At 38.7% G+C, this 26457-nt stretch overlaps 1 protein-coding gene across 1 annotated transcript in view; it reads right to left on the reverse strand.

The window, feature by feature from the left end:
• Positions 1 to 26457, reverse strand: part of SCAB1 (plectin-like protein) — a 305903-nt gene that overhangs the window by 158268 nt on the left and 121178 nt on the right. Inside the window, exons 7-11 of the mRNA XM_089369662.1 lie at positions 22500 to 22680; positions 14869 to 15033; positions 5340 to 5358; positions 5193 to 5252; positions 4936 to 5054 (exon numbers count right to left, since the gene is read on the reverse strand). Of these exons, the coding sequence (XP_089225788.1) occupies positions 4936 to 5054; positions 5193 to 5252; positions 5340 to 5358; positions 14869 to 15033; positions 22500 to 22680 (544 nt within the window). The remainder of the gene's footprint in view (positions 1 to 4935; positions 5055 to 5192; positions 5253 to 5339; positions 5359 to 14868; positions 15034 to 22499; positions 22681 to 26457) is intronic.

Below are 26457 nucleotides of genomic sequence, written 5' to 3' on the forward strand. Positions count from 1 at the left end.
TTCTTCCCAAGTGAAGACAAGAATGTTGTGTCTATCTGTGTCTACATTTCCATTCATGGCCTTCATCTAGACTTACAGCTGTTAGTCCGGTCTAGTGCATGACCCCATGAAACGGAAAACACAATTGTCACTCCTTTGTAATCAGGGTTGATCCAAAAAATCCCTCTTGATCAGGGACCTGTCAAAGCTCTCTCTTAAATGGAGACTCTTTCCTTCATCAACAACTTCTTCTTTGTGGGTCCTTCAGTTGCTTCATCTCCTTTCTTTCTTGATGTCATGAAGTCTTTGTTCGAACTTCTTCTAGGTAGGGCACCATCCATCGATCACTTTCTTCTTGGTTTGTCATGTCATTGCTTCGTGGAAAGTGACTATCAAGTTTTCTTGTCATCTTGGCTACTCCTTTGTCATCTTGTCCATGCTTCGGAATACTCTTCTCATGGATGCTTCATAGTACTTGCTAGGTTACATGCTTTGACCTAGTAGCCCATCATGACTTCATCCTGATATTGCTTCAACATTGCTTTTTCTTTTGTTGGATGGCTTCTTCATCACGACATCTTTGTAGAGTAGAATCAGTTATCTACACCTTTTGTATCTCCAAGGCCTTCATAGGTGTCAAGGGTCCTTTCTTTATCAGAGTTGTCCTACCTTCTTTCGAGAGATATCTTCAAGGCCTTTGTCAGATAGTGATTCTCAGTGATCATGGTGTTCTTCACATGCTTGATCTCTTTTCTTCATTTGCTTCTCCTCAAATAGATAGGTCAACCATCTAATGCTTCTTGTGAGAGCATTCCTTCATTGCTTGCTTTCTGTACTTGTCAGCATTTCTTCTTGCTTCTTAGTTAGTAATCTTATGCTCCTTATATGAGCATATTCTTTTGACCTTTATCGCATTGTAGTGCATGCCTTCGAGCATGTCCTTGGTGAAAGAGATTCTTTCATGCTTGATCATGTTATAGAACTATACCCATGACTCAATAATATACAAATGATAACATGACTTAAACTTTGATGCATACATACCTCATCTTGATTCTCCTTTGATCATCCTTGCTTCATTTGATTGACCTTGGTGTGGCCCTTCTTGCTTCATCTTAGCTTCCCTGCATATCATCCCTTTTCTTGAATCCCATGAATGGGATTCCCAATGAGACATCTGCCTTGGTTCATGAACCTTCTTTTGAAGATTCCATCATAGGATCTTAAAGATCCTTGCCTTACAAATGTTTCCTTTCTTTTGATGAAGTAGGTTTTCTAAGATTCTTATCATGATCAATTTTCTTTCATCATATATGAGGTCCTATACTAGGTATGCTTCTTCTACATGAATATCTTGAGCTATATCTACCATGCTCCTATATTCTAGAAGATATTTCTACTTATGCATTTTTGTTCTTCTCATAAATGCTACATCTACATGAGTGTCTAGAACTTTATGTACATCATGTTGCTAGATTCTAGAGGGTGATTCTAGCCATGCAATTTAATTTATTCCTACATGCTCCTATATTCTACTCAAAACTTTGAAAGAAGTCTAGAAGTAAAGAGTTTGACCTAGTCATAGTAGAGATCCGAAGGATCTTACTTCTTTTGCTTCTTTCCTTCTTTCATCTCTTGAGTTATGTGAGCTTCTTCCCTCTTCCTTTTGTTATTGTTGTCCTTCTTAAGCTTAGGACAATTCCTTTTGTAGTGTCCATATTCTTGGCATCCAAAACATTGGATCTTGGACATGTCTTTGTTGTTTGTTCTTCATGGACCAAACTTGCCAAATTTACCCTTTCTTTTGGCCATGGTAGCAAATGCTTGCTCCTTTGATCCCACATCTTCTTTTGCCTTAAGTCTGGTTTCCTTTGTTCTGCATAGAGACCACATTTCACTGAGAGTGGTTGCTTCCTTCTTGGCATAAATGCTAGATGTGAAGTTTCCCCACTCCTCAGGTAGAGCATTGAGTACAACAGTTGTCATCTCTCTGTTAGACATGACTTCCCCAAGCTCTTGAAGTTGATCTCTCATTTCAGAGATTTTCATGAAGTAGGGAGCTATTCCTTCCTTTGTTATCTTCATCTTGTATAATTCATTCCTCAAAGATATTACTTCTCCGGTTGTGGATACTGAGAATAGCTCTACTAGCTTATCATAAATTTCTTTCGATGTCTCAAATTTGGAGACATAGGGAATGAGAGAGTCTTTGATTGATTCTATCAAAATCCTTTGAGCTCTTGTCTCATCCTTATTGTACTTGGCTAAGGCTTGAGTCTGCTCCTTAGCAGGGATAGTGATATTCCCTTTGACATGCTCTAGGAGTTCATTCTCCTTGAGTAGTAGATCAGTCCTCTTCTTCCATGCAAGAAAGTTATTGGTACCTACCAATTTATTGCTTTCCTTGCAAAAAAGACAATGAAATATATTCAGAAGGGGACATGTACTTACTTGATAGGTTTTGAAATGTAATGGATTTGCTTCTTCCTTGAAAGCTTGATGGCTTCACTTTCCTGGATCTTGATGTCCTTCAAGTTGCCTTCAAGCGGTCTTGCTTGGTGATGAGATTTGCTTGAGCACTTGTAGCTTGATGTAGGTCCTCCTTCAATCTGCTCTTCTTTGTATGTACCTTTATATAAGGATCTTCTTCTAGCTTTGTAGACCCCCTTGATGGATGATGGATTGTAGACCCTTCTTGTCCTTGAAGTGGTTGAGACTTTTATGCTTGATGCTTCAACATTGTAAATGCTTCTTTCGATGAGTGTTTTTGAGTTGCCCTTGCCTTGATGTGCCACCTTCGCTTTGATACCATGTTGAAGAATCTATGGCAAAGTATTGTTGTGATGATTCTTCGTTACTTGATAACAATTGTGGAGTCTTTTACTTTTCTTGTTAGCTTATGCTGCTTCTTCTTCTTATTAGTTCATATGTGTGTACCTCATCAAACTGCTACCAAAACAAAATAACAAGAACACAAAGTTTGGCTCTTTGCCAGGGACAAAACCTCTCCACTCTTGAGAGGAAAAGCCTTGGTAAGTTTTCTCTTATTGAAACTTCTTATTTGAACAACCACCAAACCCTAGACCTTTGACTAAGACATCCTCAAAGCATAAGTCAAATCCTTCCTCTTTCTGCACTATAACTTACGGCACATGGAACTCTGTCTTCCGGCACTCTGCTCCTCAACACTTCGTCCTTCTTCTACTGCTTAGGCTTCTTTTCTTCTTAGCAGAAACTCTAGAACATTAGGGTTTCTTGACTTTTTTATAGGCAGAGACTTCTTCACTTTCCTTGGATACTTGTAGGCCTAGATGCATATCTGAAATTGAACGAGGCTTCTCATGTTGTTGTCTTCAACTGCTGTCACATCTGAAAAGATTTCCTTGTTGCACGTGTGGACAGAACCCTAAAACAGTCCTCCTTTACCTCACTTTCTTTTCCTTCCTTCTTCGCTAGAGAGAAAGTCCTTGTAGGCCTAGTTTGCACCCAAACAGTGATATATGAGGACTTTTACTTTTCTGCAGTTTAGGCTGCAAGCAGGCCATCATGAACCTCGCACGTGTGGCCGCAGAAACCCTAGAAACTGTCTTTTCCCCTTCATTGTTTTCTCTCCTTGTCTTGTTGTTCTTGTAGACCTGCTTCCTTAGCTTTTTGCGTCCTTCTAGTCCCTTTTCTTTCTGCGGATTTCAGATCTTGTTTGTGCGTTGTATGAGGAGTGGACAGCCTCTATAAATAGAGGTTTGTCCTCCTCTTTAGGCCAATTTGACTGTCCTCTAGGCCAACATGACAGTTACACTAAAATTCATCTTTCATCCATCATTTTGCTGCTTGGAGACTTCGTTGGTGCTAGGAGAGGATTTGACTTTGCTTGGAGATGTTTCCATGACCTTGTACATGATGTAACATGCCCTCAAAGGGTCTTATCATAATTATATTTTTTACTTTGACTCTCTAGAAGCACTTCAAAATGTGCTTGACCTATTTTCAATGAGCAAGAAACTCATTAACAAATAATACAAAAATAATTTCTCTTTTCTTGAATAAGTACAAATATCAAAATTACATTTATGAAGACCTAGCCTACTTACATCTTCAAAACACCAGTCCACAAAGCATGAACATGCCTCTTCGAGGCATATGAACCTTTATGAGGAGAGCAATAACACCCAAACATTACCAACCAACCAAGCTGTAACGACCCATCTATAAAAATAAAGAACGCAAGCATAATAGCAGGTGTACAGTACATGCATATGATAGCTACATATGCATGCGTCGCATACACCGCACTAGTATTTTATACTAAATTGATTATAAGTGCTAAATACCATGACACTTCTTGGAATAGAGGTTCTACTCATTCATCAATATTTCTTAATGTATGTGTAGATCTTAAAAGAGGACTATATATATTATATGTTCCAAATTATTGATAAAATTATATTAATAGATTAATAAAATAAATGTTAAATATTAATAAATTAATAAAATATATGTTAAAATATACAAGTAATTAATTGAAAAAGGAGATCCGAGTATAAAGTTTATAATGTTATATTAAAACAAATATATACTAAAAAACGTGATGTGTTAAAAATAACGTTTATAATGTTTTAATGATATGTGGTATATACGATGTATAAGATATATTAAAAGAATATTTAATAAAATAACATAAGGTTTCAAAACATAAAATATATTCATTCACGACAATAAATGAGACAAGCGAGGGATACATAAGACAGGGTGTGTCATCAACAAGTTGAGCAGTGGCTGCAGATGGAAGGGCGGCTACCGCCAAACAAGAGAATAAAAACACGAGACATGGATTTGGGAAGGGGACACAAAAACGAGAGGGAAGAATTCTGAAGGAGGAGGTATTGAGCCATAGGAAGAGCTTGATAGTTCTGAGGTTCTGGGCACGAGGGAACAGTCAGCTTCTGTTAAGAAGCTTACTGGATTGAGCAGCCAGGTCTTGCTCAATCTGGCTGGGTGGAATCGGTCTTCTGGAAACTGTAGCAGCGCAGCCGGAGGCATCTTCAACCGCAGCGGCACAGGTAGGTACCTCAGCAGTGCTATTAATTTATTTTGTAAGATTTTAGAAAATCTGTTTACAGGTTCATGATATAAAATCAGGAAATTGTGTTTTCGGTTTTTACATTTGGTATCAAAGGCAAGTTGAAACCCTTTGACCTTACAGGCCTTTCACCGACCTGCGTTTTCCGAATTTTGACTTGAATACTGTTTGTAAATTCTTCACAGCCCCGCCCTGCCTGTATTCAAATTATAGAAACTAAGTTAGTCCTCTAAAAATACAAAGCATTAGGATCAAAATTGGAGAACAGTTTCTCAAAAATTACCTATCTGGCAAGGATATAGCTGTAAAAAAAAAATGTCTTAGCAAAATAACAATTTAAAAAAAACATTGCATAATTCAAAATCTACTGATGTTCAAGCTCACTGTCGGCTTTTAGATTGTCATTGGACTAGGTTGACTGAACAAACAGAGGATTGTTTCAGTGCTTAGACTGATGGTTGCTACATCTTACCGAGAAAAGAAATCCTATGGCTGTTAACAATTGTACATTTAAATTTGTATTGGAAAATTAGAAATTAGCCAGATCTTCATACATAATAAAGACGTTGTGTTAAAAAAAAAAAAATATATATATATATATACCAAGAAATGGCATCGGCGTCTCTGTAAATCTCCCTATCAACATCAAAGTGCTTCACGTAGGGCTCCAGATTAGGTACTTAAACGCTACCCTCCAACAATCGTCAAGATGCCAATCTCTATCCAACCACGCACTACCATTAAACTAGCATCCAAAATTACACAAATACATACCTCTGCAAACTCAAGGGCTGGTACTTTTCTCTACAATTCTGGTCACTGGTTAGGGCTTGCTAGCAGCCTGCTACAGTCCTCTTTTCTCCACTTCAGACCTCCCAATCAGTGCGGCCTTCTCCCAAACCTGTTCTCTCTCTTTTGTTGTCGTTCGGGCCACTTTCTAGGCCTCAAAACACTGCCCTACAGCCCCCTGTTCACTCAATACCTGACCTGCGGCCTACTGCTGCTCCTCGACCTCCTGAACAGGTCACTTTAGGCCTGCGGCCTAACTATAGGTGCTCCTCCTAGCTGCGGCTGACCTATAGAAGAAAGATACCATAAAAATCAAGCCAAAACACCACCCAGAACTGCCCTTAAGCAATGCGGCTGCCTCTGTGATGACTTGGAGCTGCATTCAGAAGATAAAGATGCCCAGAATAGCCCTCTCTTCCAGGCCTTGTCCTCAAATCAAACTCGCTGACTCAGAGATGTGTTATCACAAGAATGGATGCACAAAGATGATGAGAAAATGGCTGACAACTCTTCTTAGATGACTTGGCACTGCATTCAAAACTGACAGCCATTGATAAAACGTGTTTACTACCTAGTTTTCTCCAGCAGCGGTCGTGACTAGAACTGTCGGACGAGATCCATCTTTCTGGCGCTATGAGCTACCTCGAGCAATCACATAGTTCAATTCATTTCCATAACCCGAATATATAATAGGTGGAACGCGCAGAACCTAGGAACAGTTGGGTGAATTTCCGATATAAATCGAACTAGGAACCTTCGATCTAACTTCTCCAAAGTCCTCAAATCTTCACCCTTCCGTCTTGGTGGCAGCATCAAGGCTACGTGGAAGGTGGATAGAGTAAATATCGTGTAGTATGTGACAACGATTTATTTTTAATGCTTTCGAATATGGCTAGGAAACACGTTAGGGTTACAAACACTCCTTGCGTGGACCAACGTTTTAAAACTCCGACTCGACCGAGGGTCGACTCCGACTCCGACTCCAACTCGGTATCAACTCGGCCGGCTCGATTTCAATGACTCGTTCGTTGTAAAAAATAAATTAAATATTTATTTTTTATAAAAACACATAACTTTAAAGATTTTCATTCATGTTTCCAAACACACAGCATTAGAATATAGATAGAAGACAACATATGATCAAAGTAGGCTCGTGAATATATCCATTATATCAAAATGGCACCCAGTGCATTGTCCAATACATACACGATGTTGATATAGAGATCAAAACAGAAACACATAACCAAGGAGTCTATAAATGGCCTCTACAACAAAAGTCTGTGACCAGTACTACTGGCAACTGCTAGAGTTGCCAACATCATTTGGCTCAGTGTTACTTGGGAGCGGGAGCAAAAGTGGGGAGCGAGAGCGAAAACGGGAGTGGGAGTGACAATTTCAGAAGCCCCTGGTTTGGGAGCGAATCCCGGAGGAGTTCGACAACCAATGTCACTAACATCAAGGTACATAGAGGGATTGGTGCTCTTGATTAAATACGAGTTCCATACCCTAATACATGACAAAATTCAATGGAAACATTGCAATCGTCCAATCCTGAAATCCTGAAAAACTGATAAGTCTGATAAGGCCGGAACCACTCTCAAACATCCTGAGTCATTTCATGGTAATGTTAAAAATTTAAGTAACTTTAAGAATTTAACATTACCATGAAATTTAAATAACATATCAATACTAGGAGAGGGGAATGGACCCCAAATAGCACCTAACCAATTTAGAAAACACCTTGGAGTCCCCAACAATCAGCTAAATGTTAAGAAGTTAAAAAAAAATTAGAAAAATAAGAAAGATGCACATGAGATGCAATGCTAGGAAGCTGCAATATAAAGGAATTAAACCATAAGTTCTAATGTAGAAGATTCAAACCACAATTATACTGTAAGGAATCTGATAACAAAAAAGAATGCAATTATTGTAAAGCAAAGTAAACAAGTAGATTATTTGGAAACAACTTAATAGTTAAAATGGAGTATTATACTTAAAAATTGGACGCGCAAGCTGCTGTGGACCGGATCGAACCCCGCAAAGGGCTTCCTTCGCGCCTGCAGGCCGGGCACTGGCCATTACCGCAGAGGACAAGAAGGCTTTGAATCCCTAGATCGAGGCTACTGTAAATCTGAAGCAAGAAGACATCGGTAGGAAAATTGTATTTGGGACAGGTCAAAATATATTTGGTAGGATCCGCGCCCCCGCATGGAGGCGCTGCTACTGACCTAGCAGCGCCAAGCCAGCCTTTCTATCTTCGAGTGCTTTAGACATGGATCCTGGTGGGGGCTCTGTGGCTACCCCCCCATTACCTCCAGAACTAGAAGCGTTCAGATCCCTAGTTGCAGCATCTGGGAAACGGACGACTGGCTCTCAGTCCAAGTTTGTCAAAAAACTAGGAAGTATTCCCACGGTGGCATTGCCGGTGGAAGAAACATGCAGAACAGCACTGAATCTCGCCGAAAGAGGCCTCATCGGTCAGTTTACAGGGTTATGGCCATCCCCGAAAGCTGTTGAGGAATGGGTAAGGCGAAACTGGACACCCCTGGTCAGAGAAGGTATAAAAAGTCATTTCGTTGGCAAGGGTTTCTTTGTGTTTGTGTTCGAAAATGCGGAGGATAGAAGTCTGATATTTAGAAACGGACCATACTTCATGGGTCCTCAAGGGCTCTATCTGAACAAATGGTCTCCTGACTTTGATCCAGCTCAGGATGTGCCCACGGCGGTACCTGTGTGGGTACGCCTTCCACATCTCCCCCTCCACTGTTGGAGCCAGAACTCACTGCAATCCATAGGTAACGCTCTTGGCAGATACATAGATCAGGCGCCGAGGAAGGATCAATACTCCTGTGCCTGCATCTGCGTTGAGGTCGATCTTGAAGTTGGATTACCCGAAGCCATCAAACTCTCAGTAGCGGACTGGACCCATATTCAAGAGCTTGATTATGAGCAGTTGCCTTTTAAGTGCCGGCACTGCCATGAATATGGGCACTTTGCAAGATATTGCAAGGAAAAAAACGAGGAAACTGCAGAGAAAGAAAAAGGAGAGCAATGGAAACAGGTAAAGAATTCAACAAATAACAGGCAAAACAACAAAAACAAAGGCAAGGAGACAGGAAACAAAGCAGGGCAAGAAAATGGAAGCACACAAAACGTTGGAACCAAGGAAACTATCAGCACAGAGGAGGACAAAAATCCATTTGAATCTCTCATCCCATCCTCAGATCCTCCGGAGGCAGAAAGGGAAGAACCTCCCCAGCAGAACAACACCGAGCCATAAGATCCAGCCAACACCTCAAATCCGAACCCATGCATTATTTCATCCCCCTCATATGCTGATATTATCAAACAAAAGAAGAAGAATGTCGAAAACGACGGCTCATCGGATGAAGAGACCCTAGAAAGGACATCAAAGTGAGCGGGTAGGAAATCAAACAGAGAAACTAGGGAGGAAGAATCAGAGAGACAAAAAACCCTGGGAAGTCAAGCCACCATAGAAATGGCTCTCGGAAGGAACACCAGGCTAAGGGTCCCCAAGGGAGGTGGTCCTACCCCAACAAGTCATAAATGATGCAGTTGATCTCTTGGAACTGCAGGGGTCTGGGGAATCCCAATAAGGCAGAGGCTATTAGAGATTTATTGAAGATGGAAACCACAGACATACTAATCCTCCAAGAGATAAAAATAGAAGGGGAAACCCTTCTGAATACAAGCAATACAAGATGGAAATTTGATTCAGGAAAGGTAGTCAGTGCAAGAGGTTCGGCGGGAGGAATAGGCACATTCTGGTCCAAAAACTTCTTCTCTTTAGAGAGCTCCCATGTGACCGAGCACTGGATTTATACAGAAATGCGCCACGCAGTAAGTAATTTCAAGCTACCCTGTTTAATATGTATGTACCTGTGCATTATGATGAGAAGAAAAATTGCTGGAAAACTCTCTTAGACTACTTGGAATTGCATAATCCTTTGAATATAGTCATAGGGGGAGATCTGAATATAATCCTTGACCACAAAGAAAAGAGAGGAGGGACCAATCTGAGAGACCCCTTTCTCACCACAGTGGAAAATCTCATCCAACAATGGGACTTAGTACATTTCAAACCTGTAAAAGGGGAATACACCTGGACTAAAAATAGAACAAGGGATCAGCACATCTCAGCAAGGCTGGACAGATTTCTCACCAGCAGTTCTATTATGCTGAATAAAAGAATTGTTTTCTCTAAGATTCTTCCGAAATTAACCTCAGATCATAAACCAATCTTACTATGTCTAAAGGAAGATGAACACCTCGGCCCTCTTCCATTTCGATTCAGCCCTCTTTGGACAGAAAGGGAAGGGTTCCACGAAACGGTCCAAACAGCATGGAGAATAGAAGTATCAGGCTCCCCAAGTTACGTTTGGGAACAAAAAATGAAAAACACAAAGAAGGCTTTAAAAGAGTGGATAAAGAAAGTCACAGTCACTCCCACCAGTCAGAGAAAAGATGCAGTCAATCAATTGGAAGATCTCCAAGTGGAAATGGAAGAGAAAGATATCTCAGCTATTGATCTAGATAATGAAAAAATTGCACAGAGGCAAACATAAAATTCTTTTAGAATCGAGGAAGAATATTGGTGCATCAAGTCACGCAACTTGTGGCTCAAAGCTGGGGACAGAAATACTAAGTATTTCCACAGACAATACAGGGCTCGTCTGTCGAGAAATCACATTGCAGAAATCATCACATCTAGGGGTCAGGTATGCAGAGGATTTGATCAAATCAAGGAGGCCGCTGTGAACCACTTTCAAAACCTACTCAGCGCAGATAAGGACGGGAGTGAGGAGGATGTTGAGGAATTTCTCACAAATATTCCACAGCTTGTCAGCGCAGAGGACAATAACATTCTATTGAGCCCCGCCACAGAGGAGGAGATTGCCAATATTGTCTGGTCCATGGAGCCAGATAAAGCACCTGGGCCAGATGGGTTTTCAATCCACTTCTACAGAAAATGTTGGGATCTAATTAAAATTGATCTCATCAGAATGGTCCATGGTTTCATGAGAAAGGCAAAGATTGGAGGAGGCATAAATTCTACCTTCCTTGCACTAATTCCAAAGGAAGCAAGCCCAAGCTCTTTTGACAGATACAGGCCAATCTCCCTGTGTAATTCGTCCTACAAGATTGTGGCCAAACTGCTGGCAAATAGAATCAAACCTCTCCTGCAAAAATTAATTTCTCCTGCCCAAGGGGGGTTTGTGAAAGGAAGGCACATTCTGGACAATGTCATTCAAGTCCAGGAAGCTCTACACTCCAGCCACTCACGCAAAGAACAAGGTATGCTCATAAAACTTGATATGTGCAATGCATTTGATAGAGTAAATCGTTCCTATTTGTACAGGGTACTTTCATCATTTGGCTTCAGTCAGGACTTCATCAATCTTATCAAGGCATGCCTGGAGAAGATTTGGATCGTGCCCATGATAAACGGTAGACCTGCTAACTTCTTCATGGCCACCAGGGGTTTGAGACAGGGCTGCCCCCTCTCACCATTTCTCTACATTCTGATGGCAGATTCCCTGAGCAGAAAACTGACTCTAGAAAAACAAAAGGGGTGCCTACCAGGGATCAGAATTATGAAAGGCATAGAACCGATGAATCATGCCCTTTTCGCCGACGATTCACTATTGCTTGGAGGGGCCTCTCCAAGAATAGCTAGATCTTTCAAAAGCATACTTCAGAAATATTGCAGCATATCAGGAGCATTAGTAAGTGAGAGGAAAAGCGATGTATATGGGTGGAACATTGAGCAGCATAAGATCGAGACAATCGCAAACGAGTTGGGGTACACAGGACATGCAGACTGGGAAAAAATAAAATATTTGGGCCTTTCAATAACACTGGGATCCAACAGAAACCAACTGTGGGAGGAAGTTATCTCGAAATTCAAAAGGAAGATCACTGCGTGGGGAGGCTTTTGGTTAACCACAGGGGGCAAATTGACGCTCATCAAATCAGTTCTTTCTGCTTTGCCCACGTTCCAAGCATCTCTCATGCTGGCTCCAAAACTAATTTCAGACCAAATTTCCAGATTTATGCGCAATTTCTTATGGAATGGTGGGAGAGGAAACGCAAATAGATTTCATTTAGTTAGCTGGGATATGGTGAAACGGCCGCTGGCAGAAGGCGGACTTCAAATCCACGACCCAGTTAATGCAAATGTAGCTTTGGGATGTAAGCTGTTATGGCAGCTCCATGCAGAGCCGTCCCATCCAGTGAGTCAGATCTTCAATCTGAAATACCTGAACAATTAGCCATTAAAAACATATAATATTGAGAAACCCCCAAAAGGAACGCAGGTCTGGAAGCTGTGTAACAGAAGCATCGAATTTTTCAGATCCCATTTGTACCGAATCCCTGGTAATGGTAAAAACACAAAACTTTGGAGAGACAACGTTATGGGACATCGCCCTCTAGCAGAAAACCACGAGATTGCAGAAATAAGAGCCTGGCTACAGTCGAAAGGTATAAGGAAATTAGAGGATATCTCCAGTTGGGACAGAAAAGGGAACTGGCAATGCTGGATTTTTCCCAGAATTCCAGAACATTTAAACACTCAGCTAGACGCTCTCCAAGCCGCAATCTCTGACTTTGCCCCAGTTCACAAAGAAGACGAAGATGTTTGGGGCTGGGGTAAGACCGGGGAATACACAGCTAGTCAAGGATATTATCAGATGCAGAGCAAAAAGAATTCATCACATCCGAAATTCGTGTGGAAGCAGATTTGGGACAGCTTCAGCATCCCCAAAATCAACTTCTTTTTCTGGACATTGTTCCACAACAAAATTTTGACAGGAGATAATCTGTGTAAAAGGAACATAGCTGGACCACATAGATGCGTCCTCTGTAAAAGAGACTCGGAAACAGCAAATCATCTGTTTTTAGCCTGCGAATTTGCAAAAGCGGTCTGGTCATTCTTTTTCACCGGGCTGAGTGTGCCTCCTCCAACTCAAAACTCGATTGACACCATGTTCTCCTCCTAGAATAACAATTATCCCTACAGCATAGTAAGCAAATCACTTTGGCAAAAGGTGTGGATAGCTGTACCAAAGTATGTTTGCTGGAAACTTTGGTTAGCACGGAATGAAACAATATTTAACAACACTGAATTGCCAGCAGCAAAAGTGGCGGAACAGGCAAAGAACCTCCTCTTAGAAACATTGAACTACTCCTCTGTCAAAGACGACAACACCTTGTGAATCAAGAGAGGGAGTGGTTGAATGCCTATACAGGAAAGGCTAACCAACCAGCGCCCAACCGAACAGTGCACAAAGGAAAATGGCAGATTCGAGAATCAGAAGACAGCTTCCAACAATGGTGTAAATCACAGGCCAAGTGCATCATTTTTTTCGATGGAGCCTCAAAAGGCAACCCAGGGAGGTCCGGAGCAGGAGGAGTGATCTTCTTCCAAGATGGGAAAAAAGACGACTTCATCTGGGGCCTTGGAACGAAAACCAACAATCAAGCTGAAATTCTCAGCCTCTTGAAAGCCTGCCAAATGGCCAGGAAAGGAAATCCAGAAGAAATTCTAATCCTTGGTGATTCTGAACTGCTGATCAAAACGATGGTAGAGAAGAAAAGACTCAAGGACCCAGTGCTAAATAGACAACTTTCAAGAGTGACCAGAACTCTGAAAGAATTTCAATCAGTCCAATTCTTCCACATTCTCAGAGGATTAAACAAGGAAGCAGACAGATTGGCAAATATTGGATGCACTTTACAAGAAAGAATGATTAGCATAAATGCAGAAACAGCGATCATGGACATTATCCCTTAAGCAGACAGAAAGTCAATGTAAACTCTGAATGCTGTAATGGTTGATTAAGCTCTACCCAACCTGATTTCTATCAATAAACATAACCGTTTCAGTTAAAAAAAAAATAGAAAAATCCCTTTTTTTTTGGGTGACTGGCCGGATTTAATGACTCGGCCGAGTAGATGTGGAAACGGCCGAGTTGGCCGAGTCAGCCATGATTCGGCCGAGTCATTGAATGACTCAGCCGAGTCATGGCTGACTCGGCCTCCCGAACCGTTTCCTCCACCGAGTCATATTTCTGGGCAATGAAACGGATCAACTCGGCCGTTTCCGTTTCGAATCGGCAGAATTTTAAAACTATGGCGTGGACAACAAGGATTGGACCTGTGCGGATAGAGCCCACATGTTTTCGGCATTTATGGTGTTTTATTTTTCAAAATGGGTCTCCGATCTTAGTTAAAATAATTTAATATCCAATAAGAAATGTAAATTGGTTATATATAAATTGAATAAAATTTTGACTAGTTCAAAGTAAGTGATATCCTTTAATTAATTATAAATAAAAATTTGATAAGAATTATAAAATAATGTAAATACTTTGTTGTATAAGAATAAATAAATAATATATGATATTTTGTTTAAATTGGTACAAAGTTTGACCCTATATAAAAAAAAAGGTAAATAATTAGGTAAATAAATATGATATTTTGTTTAAATTAGTACCACTTAAGTTACTTGGTTCTATTAAAATTTGATCCTTATATTTAAAAGAACAAATTAAACAAAACAAAAAAAAAAAAACGTTATAATTGATATTCCAGTAGTATACATTTAAGTAATTGATGTTGATGTTGTTCATTATAACGAGATAATTAATATTTAAAATATTTAATTTTGCGAATGTTACTTAGTCATTACTTTTGGATGATCTACCCTAGGCGTTAATAGCCATACCCTTCTGCATTATTTCATATTAGGATAGAATACCCTGCATTAGGACAAGGAGGTCGCGAGACCACCCTCCTTGACCTCGGTACCAGTAAGATCTGCCTAGCAGATAAAAATAGCAAAAAAACTATACCCGTTTATGAATGTGAAGTTGCAAAAGGAAATCATATGTTAAATTCGATTGTCTACCTCAAATTTTTCTAAAATTTTATTATGTACACAGGAAACATTACAATGGTAAAGATATATGAGCGACGACGACGTGATCAGGTAGCATCACCGTCATTAATGCCGCCACCGTCGCCATCATCATCCCCATCGCCACCACCATCACCATTGTCACCACCAAGACCATTATCAACATCAATCGCTCCAGCACCAGAGTTGACCGTGATAATGAACTCATTGGAAGCCTTATTGGAGGCATTAAAAGAATCAACTAAGGCTAAGACCAAAGAAGAATTTCAACCTTTAGCTACCAGTTCAGCGGAACCAAAGAATTTTGAGCACGAAAAAGCAAACGAAGATATTTCTAGGGAGCTTCAGAAAATTAAACTCCCAGAATTTTCAGGAGGTCGAGTAGGTGAACGCGCTAAGGCATGGTTAGAAGGAACAAACAGATGCTTTAGATTAAGAGAATATTCTTCTTCGGCGAAAACAAAAATTGTTGTATTTCAATTAAAGGAAAGTGCCTTGATTTGGTGGGGGAATCTAGAAAAGCAGCTGCACCTTACATCGGATAATGTCCCTTGGGAACTATTTGAAGAAAGATTCCACACAAAGTATTTACCTCCATACATTCAACAACAGCAAGCCAGAGACTTCCATACCTTAGTACAGTGTAATAAAACAGTGGAAGAGTACAAGATAAGGTTTATGGAGCTTGTAAAATACATTCACTACTTAAATTCTGATGAACGTCGAGCTGAACGATTCATATTTGGGTTAAATCATCGCATAAGAGCCTTGGTAAGCATGTGGAAACCATCATCAGTAGCTGAGGCAGTTGAATGTGGTCGTTATGCAAAAGAGCACCTTGGAATCAAAAAAGATATAGGGCCAGCAGAACCTTTACAATCAGGATTTCCAGGAAAGACTCCCCGAAATTTCTTCAGAGGAGGTAGCTCGAGGCCACCTTACAATAACAGATTTACCCCAAGAAATTTAGGAACAAGAGCTCCCATGGCAGTAAACACTATAGCCGCGGAATCATCAAACACCAGTCCATGGACATCTCGTGGAACTACCAGTAGAGGAAGAAATTCGAGAGGAATCAGCATGAGAGGACGAAGCTCTTTATCTAGAAATTCATGCCCTGATTCAAGAGGATCAGCGCAGCTTAATTGTTGGGGATGTGGAGGACCGCATTTTCAACGCGATTGCCCAGAAGCTTCGTCAAATATATTGCATAGGACTGGAAAGGAACCAATATCAAACAATCAAGGTAATCATAGAATTCATGCAGTGGTCGGCAAAGACCAAGCAGCACATCAATCCATTGTAGTGGAATCTTCAGGTATTATCAATGGTATAAAACTCAAAATCTTATTTGATACCGGTGCCACAGATAGTTTCATTTCATCATATGCATTAAACAAATGTGGGTTGGCAGCTTGTAGACAAAATGATTTCAAATAGGTGGAAATGGCCTCAGGAGAACTCTAATCCGTGGGCTTAAGTGTGGATCAACGCAAAATTGTCTTAGGGGTCTGTACGACTAAACTGAAAGTTTATGTCACAGCCTTAGGAACTTATGATCTTATCATAGGTATGGATTGGCTAGCAGCTCATTAAGCTTGGGTAGACTGTTATGGGAAAAGAATTCTAAGTATAAATGATGAAAGAAAAGCAATCCAAATTCAACGAATCAAGAGAAAAGTATTTTTATGCTACATATCAGCAATAAAAATGAAGCGTTGTTTAAAGAAAGGTTGTCAGGCTTATGTAAGTCAAGAAGTAAGTGAAGAAAAAGGACCATCCTTAGGAAAATATCAAGTTTTAGCCGAATTTCCGGATATATTTCCAAAAGAACTACCAGTATTACCTCCTGTAAGAGAGTTGAATCTCACTATTGAATTAAAACCAGGTACCCAACCGATCTCTAAAACGCCTTATAGAATGACAGCTCCAGAACTTCAACAATTGCAAATTCAATTGAAAGAACTACTGGATATAGGACATATTCGACCCAGTATATCACCTTGGGGCGCTCCTGTAATTTTTGTCAGGAAGAAAGATGGATCTTTAAGATTATGCATAGATTATCGAGACTTGAATCGAGCTACAGTAAAGAATCAATATCCTATGCCTCGAATCGATGATCTTTTTGATCAAATGAAAGGAGCGGCTGTCTTTTCAAAAATTGATCTTCGATCAGGCTATCATCAGCTAAGGATTTCTAAAAACGATATTTCTAAGACTGCATTCCGGACACGTTTTGGACATTATGAATTTACTGTGGTACCCTTTGGATTAACAAATGCACCAGCAGTATTCATGAATCTTATGAACAGTGTTTTCCGCGAATATCTTGATCAATTTGTACAAGTCTTTTTAGATGATATTCTCATCTATTCCAAGAATAAGAAAGAGCATGAAGATCATTTACGGATAGTATTGTCCTATCTTAGAGAACGTCAGTTGTATGGAAAACCATCCAAGTGTTCATTCTTTCAAGAAAAGATTCATTATTTAGGTCATATCATATCAAGTGAAGGGATTTCAGTGGATCCTGAGAAGGTAAAAGCGATCTTGGAATGGCCAATACCGAAAAATGCACATGAGATATGAAACTTTATGGGTTTAGCCGGTTACTACCGAAGATTTGTGAAGGGATTCTCCAAAATTGCAAAATTGATTACAACCCTTCAGCGTAAAGGTGTTAAGTATGAATGGACTGAGGATTGTAATAAAGCATTCTCTGAACTCAAAAGACTACTCACTAGTGCACCAATCCTAAGAGTCCCAGATATGGACATAGATTTTACGGTATGTATTGATGCATCCAAGCAAGGGTTGGGTGCAGTATTGATGCAGGATAGAGAAGTGATAGCATATATTTCCAGAAAGTTAAAACCTCATGAAGAACTCTATGCTACTCACGATTAGAATTAGCCGCTGTAGTGCTAGCTTTAAAGATTTGGAGACACTATCTAGTGGGACGAAGTTTTACACTTAAAAGCGACCATCAAAGTCTACAATATTTGTTCACCCAAAGAGACTTAAATGCCAGACAAAGGCAATGGAGTGAGTTCCTAAGTGAATATGACTTTGGAATATCATACATTAAGGGAAAAGAAAATGTAGTAGCAGATGCTTTAAGCAGAAGACCTCGGATATTTTCTCTCATACCTATTAAAGTAGACTTAAGACAACGAGTACTGGAACATCTCATAAAAGATAGCTGGTATTTAAAGGTGAAATCTAGTCTTGAGGGTAAAAAGCCAAAAGAATCTAAATTTGAGGGATATGAACTAGAAAATGATGGAATCTTACAATTCCATGGAAGGATGTATATTCCTGATAATAAGGATCTTCGAGACACTATCCTTAGGGAAGCCCACAGAGCAGTATATTGTGCACATCCTGGAGTAGGGAAAATGTATGCGGATACCAAGAAACTCTTCTTCTGGTCAGGCATGAAACGTGATATCACTCAATTTGTTGCAAAATGTTTGGAATGTCAGCAAGTAAAAGCAGATGATTGTCACCCAGTAGCTCTCTTGCAACCTCACGACATTCCTATGTCTAAATGGGAGATCATTTCTATGGATTTTATCACCGGGCTACCTCTTACTTCTCAAAGACACAATGCCATTTTGGTAGTAGTGGATAAATTAACAAAAAGCGCCCATTTCATTCTCGTAAAAGATACTTACGATGTTGCTGATGTAGCTCGAGTATTCATAAATGAAGTTATCAGATTTCATGGAGTACCTAAGAAGATTATATCCGATAGAGATTCGTGATTCACTTCTAGATTCTGGACTTGCATGCAGTCAGCCTTAGGAACTCAACTAAATTTAAACATCGCTTACTATCCTGAGACTGATGGGCAAACAGAAAGGGTAAATCAAGTACTTGAAGATATGTTGAGAATGTATGTTATGAATTAGCAATCACATTGGGAAAAGTACTTACCCTTAGTCGAATTCGCATACAATAACAGTTACCACAATTCGATTGGAATGCCTCCATTCGAAGCATTATACGGCAGACCTTGCAGAACACCGTTAAATTGGGACAAGTTAGAAGATCGAGAGATGATAGGACCAGAATTAATCCATGAAATGGAAGAGCAGGTAAGACAAATTAGACAACGATTAAAGGAAGCACAGGATAGACAAAAGAGTTACGTTGATGCTCACAGAACTGATAGGAGGTATGAAGTAGGGGATCAAGTTTTCATCCGCATCAAACCAAATAAGAGTATTATTCGATTCGAAAAAGGGACAAAGTTGTCAGCCCGATTTATTGAACCATTTAAAGTCCTGGAAAGAGTTGAACCTGTTGTCTATCGTCTTGCCTTGCCACCTCACTTGCATAGAATTCATAATGTATTTCATGTATCTGTATTAAGACATCATATCGTTGATCAATGTTATAACCTTCAATGGAAGGAATTGCAGGTATCGGACAAGGGAGTCATATCGGTCGAACCATTACGTATACTGAAACGTAGGGTTCGACAGCTCAGGAATCGCCTAGTGGACCAAGTTAAGGTCCAATGGGACAAGTATAGTCCTGGATCAGCTACTTGGGAAGATACAGAGGACATATGTCAAAGATACCCTAATCTATGTCAATTTTGAAGAATTTTAAACTATGTTTAGTATATATTTACTTCACTGCAAATCAAAGACTCATAACCATTTTGAATGATTATATATAAACGTGAAATTTTGTGACATAATATATGTTTAAATTCTGTTGGTACATGGATACTAAAACGATATATGTTGTTGATCTTACTAAATTATAGTTGTCGAAGTAAAGTTTAAAACAGTTAAATGATTTTACTTCTTATAGGAATTAAGATATTATAAATCTGTTTTATTTACACATGTCAATATGATCGATGAAATAGAAATCAAGGAATAATTACATTTTAAATAAAAGTCAATGACATGAATAGAATATGGCAAAATATGTTATACTGTAGTTGACATATGTGAATTATACATAAGTTATTTTGAATATGATAATGCACATTTTACAAATGCATGGATAAGTGTATGATTGCAGATAATAAACAGTTACCAAAATGACCACGCGATGACAGAACCTCAGAACAATTAAAGCTCAAAGAGATTCTATGATAGGGTATTAACCCTAATTCTACTGGGACGGGTGGAGGTATTTCCCACCATTTATCCTCCGAACCCTGGAGTGATGGGAGGACTCTGCGAATCACGCTCCCCTAGACGTGTTATGATTACTGCCAGATTCCTACTGGGAATCAGGTCGGTATAACTGACACTATCACCTTAGAGTTTATGAATGGTTAGGTCAGTAAAACTGACGCCATGGCATACTCCAGTAGAGGACGGATAGGATGGGAGTGGAAGAGATTAGGAAGGATAGGATGATTTTAGAATAGTTTGGGAACCTGGATAAGGCAAGGCATGATCTTTAAAATCATAAACCTAAAACACTAATTTTATAGTCTCCTTATATTAAAATAAGAATTTTAAACCTCGGTTTACAAACCTAAAAAGGATGTACTAATTGCTATCATAAGTAAACAAATAAGATAAAAACTCTAACTTCGAGACGAAGTTTTCTGAAGGGGGAGTGTATGTAACGACCCATCTATAAAAATAAAGAACGCAAGCATAATAGCATGTATACAGTACATGCATATGATAGCTACATATGCATGGGTCGCATACACCGCACTAGTATTTTATACTAAATTGATTATAAGTGATAAATACCATGACACTTCTTGGAATAGAGGTTCTAATCATTCATCAATATTGCTTAATGTATGGGTAGATCTTAAAAGAGAACTATATATTATATGTTCGAGATTATTGATAAAATTATATTAATAAATTAATAAAATAAATGTTAAATATTAATAAATTAATAAAATAATGTTAAGATAGATATAAGTAATTAATTAAAAAAAGGAGATCCGAGTATAAAGTTTATAATGTTATATTAAAACAAATATATACTAAAACAATGTGATGCCTTAAAAATAACGTTTATAATGTTTTAATGATATGTGGTATATACAACGTATAAGATATATAAAAGAATATTTAATAAAATATCATAAGGTTTCAAACATTGAGATTTCAATAGTGATAAGCTATGACTTTGATAATAGCTTATAGTTCAAATAAACGGTATTGAAACTAGCTATATAGCTTTAAAAGCAATGTCTTAGATTCATTGTCATTAAAGAGATAGACGTTTATAGTAATGAGTTTTTAATGATAATTATGGCTAGGTAACATATGCCACAAATCGATATAAATGCTGACTATAAATAGAACATGCTAAGAGATGCTTCAGAATTTAACATATGGTACAAGGGAATAGTGTATACAAGTAAGATTCAAGAATGGAATAAACCATCAAATTCATATTGGATGTTATAGTGTACTTTATAAAGTTCATTGAAACAGAATTCCTGCCTTTCATTCAATTTTCATGAACTAGAGACACCATTGTTGATGGGTAGTATCAGTTGTTTTTGAAAGGGAGATTGGAATTTGACAGCAGAAGCCCAAGCATCTGAAAACACTGAAGTTGCTGTACTACTTGGTCATCTAACTGGTCAGATAACAGTACATAGAGAAATGATGCTGTCAACGACCGAGTCATTGAAATCGAAGTCATTGCCGTTTCCGAGTCCGAGTCCGAGTCGAAGTCCGAATCCGAAAAACAGGTTTCAAAACATAAAATATATTCATTCACGACATTAAATGAGACAAGGGAGGGATACATAAGACAGGCCGTGTCATCAACAGGTTGACGGTGGCTGCAGATGGAAGGGAAGCCACCGCCAAACAAGAGAATAAAACCACGGAGCATGGATTTGAGAAGGGACACAAAAACGAGAGGGAAAAATTCTAGAGGAGGAGGTATTCAGCCACAGTAAAACAGGGCATGTCATCAACAGGTTGAGTGGTGGCTGCAGATGGAAGGGCGGCCACCGCCAAACAAGAGAATAAAACCACGGGACATGGATTTGGGAAGGGGACACAAAAATGAGAGGGAAGAATTCAGAAGGAGGAGGTATTCAGCCACAGGAAGAGCTTGATAGTTCGAGGTTCTGGGCACGGGGGAACAGTCGGCTTCTGTTAAGAAGCTTACTGGATTGAGCAGCCAGGTCTTGCTCAATCTAGCTGGGTGGAATCGGTCTTCTGGAAACTGTAGCAGCACAGCCGGAGGCATCTTCAACCGCAGCGGCACAGGTAGGTACCTCAGCAGTGCTATTAATTTATTTTGTAAGATCTCAGGAAATCTGTTTACAAGTTCATGATATAAATCAGGAAATTGTGTTTTCGGTCTTTACACAAGCCCCCATTGAAAATTTTCATAACATTGCCTGTGCAAATGTAAGTTTTCCAAGAGCATTTGGTTGAACCTTTATGAGGAGAGTAATAACACCCAAACATTACCAACCAACCAAGCCCCCATTGAAAACTTTCATAACATTGCCTGTGCAAATGTAAGTTTTCCAAGAGCATTTGGTTTTCACCAGCATGCTCAATATGTATTGCTGGCTGAGCTCTTAATCATATCCAACCACCATGCTGCCTTATAAGAGTGTCTACCCTCCTTGGTAGATAAAAATCATGTCACCAGATATTATTTTGCAAAGAATTTAACAAATTGCCCAATTGAAATAATAAAACAGAAGAGCACATGGATTACAAATTATAAGAAGCCTACCTGAAATAAGTTCTTTCTTGCTTCCTTCAGAAGATATACGATACCATTGAATGCTACACTTGGAAATGTCAGGAGCAGTCTCAGAACAGGAGATTATTCGCAAATGTGAACCTAAACACTCAGCACCCTCTAATTCATATAAATGCTCTTTATCCTGTTCATGTCTTCTGGTAATGGCCAACTGCCAAAAGAAAATATGTTTCACATTAGAGAGATACTATAATTGGCTTACTGCTAGGCAAACATAAAGGACATGCTGAAGATAAGAACTTGATGACAAAAAGTTATACTGAGTGCAGGTCAGGTGGGACAGTGTTAAACCAGACTCGATTTAATTCATTAAAGAACATAACCACTTCAGAAATTAAAGACTCTGGGGGAAGACAACTAAGTCAGCAAAACAGTAGCTAATTTCCACAATGAAAACACTCTGTAAATGCCATGATGTTTTTCTATGACCAGCTTCTCAGAATATCCTGTAAAAGCTCAAAACTTTGTTCATACCTCTGATTTGTAATGGCATTGTAAGCAACACCAATTTATATACTGAAAATCATATCCGTATTTAGTAATTACCATGCAAAATACCTTGAGCAACAATTCTATTTAGTCATCTCAAAAAAAAATCAAAAAATAATCTTAAACTTGCAGAAAAGTATTTCCAAACAGTAGCACAAAATGTGGAAGGTTATATAGAATGAACATCATATCCTCTTCCATAGAAAAACTAAAACAGAAATAAAATCAGAGTATGCTGTGGACTCTTTTGTTTTAACATCTACGATCAATAACGCGCCATTAGCCAGAAGCTGATGGCATACCTCATCACACCACAACAAAAGGCATAAAATGAACTAACTTCATTCTCAAAAACAGATTGACAGTGGAAAAGGAGAAATACTCAAACAATGCCAGATCCCTGAAAACACAGAATGGATAAGAGATAAACAGCCCAACTGGCAGACTCCAAATAAGGCAGGCCTTAAATGAATGTCAAACTGATGCAACACTGAATACTTATCCTGTAAAAACTGTCAGTGACTCTTGGCAAACCAACAATCACCGAAAATATACTTCAGTCTCTGACAGACTACACACAAGGAAAAGGCCACTGGAAAGCCCATTTTTTACCAAATGGACCATGGATGGAATCTCTTGATACATCACTAGCCATGCAAAACCCTGCAGCTCTTAAGATAGCCGGACAGACAACACACAGAAGTCTGCAAAGTTCAAACCCATATATCCTCTGCATCAACGGACATCCATCTCGCATTGAGAACCAGTGGCAATGAATGATGTCGGTGCAAGGGCGAGGACAATCTTCCTCTCTGATAATGTGGAAGAAGGCACCCAAAGCTCCAACTCCAATCACTCCAAAATGGACCAGGCATCCCTATACTATTTTTGACTAACACGGCCTCCCAGATGAACTCTCTCAACTCCATAATCGACAGACAATTTGGGGCCATCAAACCTCACTCACAAGCTGTCTTTAATAGAAAAAATGTTTATACAAAGGGGCATTGTTCTAAGGTCAAACGCTACTGTCTGTCCTCGACTGATTATCACTATACACATTAACAACTACTTATATGCCATGAACTATATCATTAAAATAATTACTATGTACTGTTATGAATAAATATATAGGAAAAATTGTTAAATAATGTAAATGATAATAATCATAAATAATGATCAGTTAATTAGTAATTAGGTTGAAGAGTCATGTCTAAATGAGACATGACTCTCCATGAAGATACACCTGCTTGGTATATAAGCAAGCCTCTCACTCTCATTGTATCATCATTCTTATTCATACATTAAATATATAATATTTGTATCCTCATGGATATCTTTATATTCCAAATCTTTTGGAGTAATTAATCTAAAGAAGGAACTTTGTTCGATTCATTTGGTATCAGAGCCACGTTGGCTGGTCACCAGGCCTTTGGCCATTAACCTCCCGACAGCCTTGTTGTCGTCGCAAGTAAATCATTTTGCTACACCATAGTTTGGAGCTTCTCCAATTCGCAGTTGGCCCTTGGCCATTAAAAAAAAAGAAAAAAAGGGGGGGGACTACTTTTAAGTTGAAATTAATTCAAAATCAAAAGGGGTTATCTTTAAACCCTAAACCTCTCTAAACCTCATTCTGAAAAAGCACAAAATGGAGCCTAATTCGAAAATAAAAGAAGGAAGGTTCTCCTATAAAGGTATTCCAATTGTAAATTTTAAATTATTTACATTAAAAGGGTGTATCCAAAGGAAAGAGATTAACATCGCCATTAATCCAAACATTGAAGATAATTACATTAATATTAATTTGGCAAATCAACTATTAATTCTAGAACCAAATATAGGCGAACGAGAAGGTTTTTTTGGCGGGAAAGAATACAAAATTAATGATTTACAAGTGACGATTGATCATTATGAGTACATATCTCAATTTTGTGTCGTAACTATGCTTGACAAAGAGGTTGACATAATTTTCGGTCGACCTTGGTTCAAGGAATTAGGTACATTCATTCTAAACACAGAAAACAAATTCTTGATGTTCCCTTACAAGAAGAAGATGGTCACGTTCCAAGACATGACAACAAAATCAAAACTGATAATGCCTTCAGCGAAGGATCTTAAGGATATTTCGAAACTAATGTTTCAAGAGAATCCAGAAACAAGTATCAAAGAAGCAGAAAGAGCATAATCAGAAGTTACTTACACAAGTAGGAAAATGTAAAGCTAAGAAAGACCATTTAGAACAAGAAAATGAAATTTCTAAAAAGAAATTCAACAGAAGTTTATCCGGAAAAGAAGAGGAAAGTTTATGGAACCTTAAGCAAAGGTTATTAGAACAAAACAAGTGTTTAAAAGATGAGAAGCTTGAATACCAAAATAAAATTGACTCAAAAAATGAGCAACTTTTTCGTCTTAAAAACCATAATCAAAATCTACTCACTCAAATTAAGAAACTTAGGGATGATAAGAAATCATCGAAAAACAAATTACTAGAACTTATCACCGAAAAAAGTGTCGAAATCTTCAATCCAAATGGAAGAAAGTGGAATTAATACGGAACTAGTCAATAGCAGAACTCAAGAAGAGGATCAATCAGTGGAAGGAAAAACACATTCACATGTTACAATCCAGATGATGAAAATTCCAAACGAAGATTATGTACCTAACTCAAAAACCGTAGTACCAAAAGGAAATCAAAAAAATTCCACACACCTAATAAGGGAAAGTCAAATCAAAAATTTTCCCTATCGACATCTGAATCATGAGAGTAGACAACTCAACCACGCTACGTATCGGGACCATTCAAAACAGAAACAACAAACTGATGTTCCAAAGGATATTGGTGTAACCTCAATCCAGTCCTTCAATGACAATTCGTTACAGAATTCCAATGATCAGAATATTCCACAGAAGATTAATCTAGGATGGTCTAATCCCTTCTCAGCGCAACAGTTTTGTTTGCACTTAGAAGATCATATCAACTTGTATCGACAAAGATGATTGTTCCAAGACGAGAAGACATTCAAACCCGAAAAAGAGATCAAACCTTTTCCATCGACAAGCTTTGAGGACAAATTTTTTTGAGGAGGAAGGCAATGTTATGAATAAATATATAGGAAATAATGTAAAATAATGTAAATGATAATAATCATAAATAATGATCAGTTAATTAGTAATTAGGTTGAAGAGTCATGTCTCAATGAGACATGACTCTCCACGAAGAGACACCTGCTTGGTATATAAGCAAGCCTCTCACTCTCATTGTGTCATCATTCTTATTCATACATTTAATATATAATATTTGTATCCTCGTGGATATCTTTATATTCTAAGTCTTCTGGAGTAATTAATCTAAAGAAGGAACTTTGTTCACTTCATGTACATAGTAGGTAAGCAAAAAATAAACCTAAAGACATACACCATTCACTTAACGACATACATA

This window comes from Pinus tabuliformis, chromosome 8, assembly GCF_031772625.1.
Source record: "Pinus tabuliformis cultivar Carrire ecotype Pingquan chromosome 8, CPIR1, whole genome shotgun sequence".
NCBI lineage: Eukaryota > Viridiplantae > Streptophyta > Pinopsida > Pinales > Pinaceae > Pinus > Pinus tabuliformis.